At 35.9% G+C, this 6,648-nt stretch overlaps 1 protein-coding gene and 1 pseudogene across 1 annotated transcript; both read left to right on the top strand.

The window, feature by feature from the left end:
- Window positions 1-1,650: 1,650 nt before the first annotated feature.
- LOC127129014 (DNA-directed RNA polymerase subunit beta'') lies at window positions 1,651-3,648 on the top strand. Its single transcript, XM_051058346.1, has one exon. It carries the CDS (start codon window positions 1,707-1,709, stop codon window positions 3,231-3,233), a length of 1,527 nt encoding a protein of 508 aa, XP_050914303.1. The 5' UTR covers window positions 1,651-1,706; the 3' UTR covers window positions 3,234-3,648.
- LOC127101301 (DNA-directed RNA polymerase subunit beta''-like) lies at window positions 3,308-4,422 on the top strand (annotated as a pseudogene).
- Window positions 4,423-6,648: the final 2,226 nt, after the last annotated feature.

The raw sequence follows: 6,648 nt of genomic DNA, 5'->3' as shown, positions 1-6,648 counted from the left end.
CAGTATGATTTTCCTGACGAAGAGATTTTGAACTTGAAGATGAAAGATTGTGATGAACCATTGCTTGAAGAAGCGCCAGAACCTGGTTCCCGTTGGGGCATGGTATTTGATGGAGCTATTAATTCGTATCGTAATGGCATTGGGGAAGTGATTATTACTCCTTAAGGCACTCAATTTCCGTTTACAACTAGAATGACCTTCAAGTGTACAAATAATATGGCTGAGTATGAAGCTTGCATTATGGGGTTGAAGAGACCATTGATCTCAAAGTAAAATACCTAGACGTCTATGGAGATTCAGCTTTGGTTGTGAATCAAATCAAAGGTGAATGGGAGATGAATCAACCCGGTTTGATACTATATACAGATTATGCGAGGAGGATCTCAACTTTCTTTACATAGGTTGAGGTTCATCATATCCCTCGAGATGAAAACCGGATGGCAGATGCTCTTGTAACATTGGCTTCCATGATTGTGGTGAAATTTTGGAATGAAGTTCCTAATTTGACTTTGATGCGTCTTGATAGGCCAGCTCATGTGTTTACTGTTGAAGAAGTCAAAGATGAAAAGTCGTGGTATTTTGATATCAAGAGTTTCCTCCAAAGTTAGAGTTACCCGCCTGGGGCGTCTTTGAAAGATAAGAAGACTTTGAGGAGATTAGATGGCAACTTCTACTTGAATGGTGATGTGCTTTATAAGAGAAACTTCACTATGGTTCTGCTCAGATGCATGGATAGACATGAAGCAAACCTGTTGATGACTGAAGTCCATGAAGGTTCCTTTGGTACGCATTCCAATGGACATGTTATGGCGAAGAAGATGTTGAGAGCAGGTTAATATTGGTTGACAATGGAATCTGACTGTTGCAAGTTTGTGAAGAAATCCCACAAGTGTCAAATTTATGCAAATAAGATTCATGTTCCCCTGACACTATTGAAGGTCATTTCCTCTCCATGGCCCTTCTCCATGTGGGGAATTGATATGATTGAGCCCAAAGCTTCGAACGGACATCGTTTCATTCTGGTGGCTATTAACTACTTCACAAAGTGGGTTGAAGCGGCATCCTATGCAAATGTGACCAAGAAAATAAGATTCATGTTGAAGCTGCAAATAAGAACATCAAGAAAATATTCAGAAGATGGTTGTAAGATATAAAGATTGGTATGAAATGCTCTCATTTGTTCTGCATGTGTAATGTACATCCATCCGCACTTCAACAAGGGAAACCCCTCTCTTACTTGTTTATGGCATAGAAGTTGTGCTCCCAATAGAGATTGAGATCCCGTCACTATGTGTGCTAATGGAAGCCAAGTTGACAAAAGTTGAATGGTGTCAGACCATATATGATCAGTTGAATTTGATTGAAGAAAAGAGATTGACTGCCATGTGTCATGGTTAGTTGTATCAGCAGAGAATGAAGAAAGTTTTTGATAAGAAGGTCAAGCCTCGTGTGTTTAGGGAAGGTGACCTCATGCTCAAGAAAATTTTATCATTCAAACCTGATGTTAGGGGCAATACCTAACATCTATTTCATTAGGAATTGATGATCTTTTAACAATACTTTCTAAAGGATGGCTAGTCCAAGATGCTGAACAACAAAGTTCCATTTTGGAAAAACATAATCATTATGGGAATGTCCATGCGGTAGAAAAATTACGCCAATCCATTGAAATATGGTATGCTACAAGCGAATATTTGCGACAACAAATGAATCCCAATTTTCGGATGCCTGGCCCCTTTAATCCAGTCCATATAATGTCTTTTTCAGGAGCTAGAGGAAATGCATCTCAAGTGCACCAATTAGTCGGAATGAGAGGATTAATGTCAGATCCACAAGGACAAATGATTGATTTACCCATTCAAAGCAATTTACGCGAAGGACTGTCTTTAACAGAATATATAATTTCTTGCTACGGAGCCCGTAAAGGGGTTGTAGATACTGCTGTACGAACATCAGATGCTGGATATCTTACACGTCGACTTGTTGAAGTGGTTCAACACATTGTTGTACGGCGAACAGATTGCGGTACCATCCGTGGGATTTCTGTAAACACCCGAAATGGAATGATGCCAGAAATAATTTTGATACAAACATTAATTGGTCGTGTAGTAGCCGAGAATATATATATAGGTTCACGGTGCATTGTCGTTAGAAATCAAGATATTGGAATTGGACTTATCAATCGATTCATAACTTTTCAAACACAACCAATATTTATTAGAACTCCCTTTACCTGTAGGAATACGTCTTGGATCTGCCGATTGTGTTATGGGCGGAGTCCTATTCATGGGGACCTGGTAGAATTGGGAGAAGCTGTAGGGATTATTGTTGGTCAATCTATTGGAGAACCGGGAACTCAACTAACATTAAGAACTTTTCATACTGATGGAGTATTCACAGGGGGTACTGCTGAATATGTGCGAGCCCCCTCGAATGGAAAGATAAAATTGAATGAGGATTTAGTTCACCCTACACGTACACGTCATGGATATCCTGCTTTTATATGTAATATAGACTTGTATGTAACTATTGAAAGTGACGATATTATACATAACATCATTATTCCACCAAAAAGTTTTCTATTAGTTCAAAATGATCAATATGTAAAATCAGAACAAGTGATTGCGGAGATCCGCGCGGGAACATATACTTTTAATTTGAAAGAGAGGGTTCGAAAACATATTTATTCTGACTCAGAAGGGGAAATGCATTGGAGTACCGATGTGTACCATGCATCAGAATTTATGTATAATAATGTACATATCTTACCAAAAACAAGTCATTTATGGATATTGTCAGGAAAGTCGTGCCGGTCTAATACAATCCAGTTTTTACTTCGCAAGGATCAAGATCAAATTACCATGGATTCACTTTCGAATGGAAAAACCAATATTTCGAATCTTTTAGAAAGGAATGATCAAGTAAAACATAAATTATTTCGTTTCAATACTTTTGGTACAAAAGAAAAGGGGATTAGCGATTATTCAATATTTAATCAAATCATATGTACGGATCATTCGTATCCCGCTATTTTTCACGATACTTTTTATTTCTTGGAGAAAAGGCGAAGAAATCGATTTCTTATTCCATTTCCATTCCAATCGATTCAAGAACGAAAGAACGAACGAATGTCCCCTTCCGGTGTCTCCATTGAAATACCTATCAATGGTATTTTTCATAGAAATAGTATTTTTGCTTATTTCGATGATCCTCAATACAGACGACATAGTTAGTCGACATAGTTAGTTCAGGAATTACTAAATATAGAACTATAGGAATTCATTTCATTTTTCAAAAAGAAGATTTCATTGAGTATCGAGGAATCAAAGAATTAAAGCCAAAATCTCAAATTCAAGTAGATCGATTTTTTTTATTCCCGAAGAAGTGCATATTTTACCCAAATCTTCTTCCCTAATGGTACAGAATAATAGTCTTGTTGGAATAGGAACACCAATCATTTTCAATATAAGAAGTCGAGTAGGCGGATTGGTCCGATTAGACAAGAAAAAAAAATCGAATTAAGAATATTTTCTGGAAATATCCATTTTCCCGGAGAGATGGATAAGATATCCCGACACAGTGTCATCTTGATACCACCCAGAACGGTAAAAAAAATGCAATAAATAAAAAAAAAAAAAAAATTGGATCTATGTCCAATGGATCGCAACTACCAAAAAAAAGTATTTTGTTTTGGTTCGACCTGTCATTTTATATGAAATACCGGACAGTAACAATTTTGTAAAACTTTTTCCCCAAGATCTATTCCAGGAAAAGGATAATCTGGAACTAAAAGTTGTCAATTATATTCTTTATGGAAATGGAAAATCCATTCGGGGAATTTCCGACACAAGGATTCAATTAGTTCAGACTTGTTTAGTCTTCAATTGGGATGACGGCAAAAACAGTTCTTCGATTGAGGAGGCCCCCGCTTCCTTTATTGAAGTACGTACAAATGGTTTGATTGAGTATTTTCTAATAATTGACTTAGTAAAATCGAATACTTCATATATTAGAAAAAGAAATGAACCATCTGGTTTCGGATTGGTTGGGGACAATAAATCGGGTGACTTATTCATTATGTATCACATTCAACAATCACTTAGCCAAAATGTATCACATTCAAAATCTCGTGACTTTTCATTAATCCACATTCATTCATGATTAAATTCATATTCATTATGAATGCAGGAATACTTGTTTCTTTTCAGTGAACCACCAATAAGTCATGTCTCTATTAGCTCTAGCAATATTATATTAGATGATAACTTCACCCCTAAACTTTCTGATTTTGGTCTTCTTACTGGTGGAAGTTCTATCGTGATGACACAAGATTGCACGGGGCAGGAAAATTGTAAGATTATAATCCAATTTGGAGTGCTCATCCTTAAACTTGTCACCGGTCAGTCTTCAGGAAGGTTCTGATTTAATTGAATGGATTCAAGAATCCCGATTTTTCAGTTCCATAGATAAGATGTTAGATCCTGATCTTGGAAACTATTATGACGGTACAGAACTTAAAAGTCTTCTAGCTGTGGAAAAATTATGTATCAAATCATGGGACAAACTTCATATACAATTCCTCAATTATTTCGGTATCTCCAAAAGGAGACTGATATTCCCCAACATTAGGTTTTGTTACTTGTGTTGTTTGAAAACCTTATGTTGTTAATTCCAATCATAATACAAATTTTAATAGAAACATTCCATACTCCATTCAATTACACTTCATTAAATCATTACATCCAAATATCCATACAACCTTCCATATGTAATTTAATCATTCTTTTTAAACTTGGTAATTAAGAAATAATCAAGTACATGTAATCAACTCCAATTTTAAAACACTTTTCCAGAAAAACCCTATAATCTAAGTCCCTTTTTCCACAAGTTTGGACAATGATAGATGTGCTGCCATTTTTGAAGCATGACAGTTTTGTGTACCAAGTTGAATTGGGGCTGCAAGCGGGCATCCGGTCAGATACTTATGGCCACTGCAGTTTTTCAACTTGTCTTTACCCTGCAGATTAACAATAAGCAAGCGTAATGGATAAAATAGTAATGGAATCATTGTAAACCTCACTCATTCAGCAACCCTAATTAACATAACAACAATTAATTCAATTCTAATTTAGCCATTTCAAACTAACTATAAAATATATGCAGTTAACAGTCCTAGTTTCCATTTGTTTTCTCCTAGTTAACACAACGTAATAACAGTCCCTAATTCAAGTAATGCAGGACATCCAATAAATATCTCATTTCATTTTTGCAATTCACTTTAGCACTTCATTTTAGTAACTAAATTTATAATTTTTTCTAACAACTAATTTTCCAAAAAACCACATACCTTAAAGATGACTTCAGCTTACGGCAGTTCGGCATCAAACCATCTCATAGCTACTATTCAGCCTCAATTCGACATCCAGCAAGCATCCAAGCAGTTCGTTAAACTCCCAGGAAACGCGCCCGATATTCTGTTCAGTCACCATAGCACAACATTGAAGTAATATCCACCATGCAAGTTTTAACATAGGAATGGCTTTCACTTTCCACCAAGACAATGTTAACATTGCAAATAACTCAACATAATAACAGAGATTTTATATTTTAACAATAGCAGCAATTAACCTTTCCTTGAACAGAATTTGATTACTGACATAGCAAACAATCATTTGAAACTAACCAATTAACTGATTTGACTTCTATTAACCCAAACCAAATAACACTAGTCGAGTTTACGCAAGCAGGGATCCCTTTTTCAATTTGATTAGAACAAGAACTAACATTAACAATAGTATAATAGAAATCAACTAATAGTAAAGAATAAGGATATTAAAACTTGCATTTGCCAAGTACTTGATCAGAACATATGACTTGTAGTAGAACTTGCACTAACAGGTCATCTTCGATCCACAAATAGCCATTCCATATAACTCCAATCCAACCATCACCTGCATTAGCCAATCATAGCAGTTAGAATAACTAACAAACCAACCTAACAACTAACAAAATGGAATTAATTCTAACAGACTTTCCACAATTCAAATTGATTGGTGAATTTCAATGTAATTTCATTTACATTTCATAACTGAATTCAATCCAAAACTATATAAAAGGTTTCTGCACTCACCATTTAAGCTTCAATCTTCAATCTGCGTTTTCCAATCTTCATTTTTCTTCAATCATTTCTGCTAGACTCTTCATACAATCTTCACTCTCCTCTTCATTCTGTAACTACTCCTTGCATCCTCCATTTCACCATCTCTGCAAAGCAAACACAAAAATCAATTTGCCATTGATTACTAGCATCAAGGAAGTACATATGCAAATTATTGTAGAAGAAGAAAAGTAGATTGAGGAAGAAGAGGGAGATTGAAGGATAAGGAAGGATAAAGAAATTCGTACCTACGGAGTCGACATCAATTCGGTAAGCGTTTCGAGCTAAGTGTTGCACATTCCCTCTGATTTTTCTAGCCGATTCTTGCGCTTCGAACAAATTCTAGAGTCGACTCAAAGTTTAACAAGATCTAAGGACGTTGAAACTGAGTTATGGCGTCCTCAATGCGACTTATTTCAAGAAGTGATTATCAAATTCTCATCAATCGAGGAACACGAATTCACGCTGAATGCTTGCGCTCGAATTTCGTT

The sequence above is a fragment of the Lathyrus oleraceus genome, chromosome 1 (genome assembly GCF_024323335.1).
Source record: "Lathyrus oleraceus cultivar Zhongwan6 chromosome 1, CAAS_Psat_ZW6_1.0, whole genome shotgun sequence".
Lineage (NCBI taxonomy): Eukaryota > Viridiplantae > Streptophyta > Magnoliopsida > Fabales > Fabaceae > Lathyrus > Lathyrus oleraceus.
Note: the sequence above shows the minus strand (reverse complement) of the source record. Positions and strands in the feature narration are given on the sequence as shown.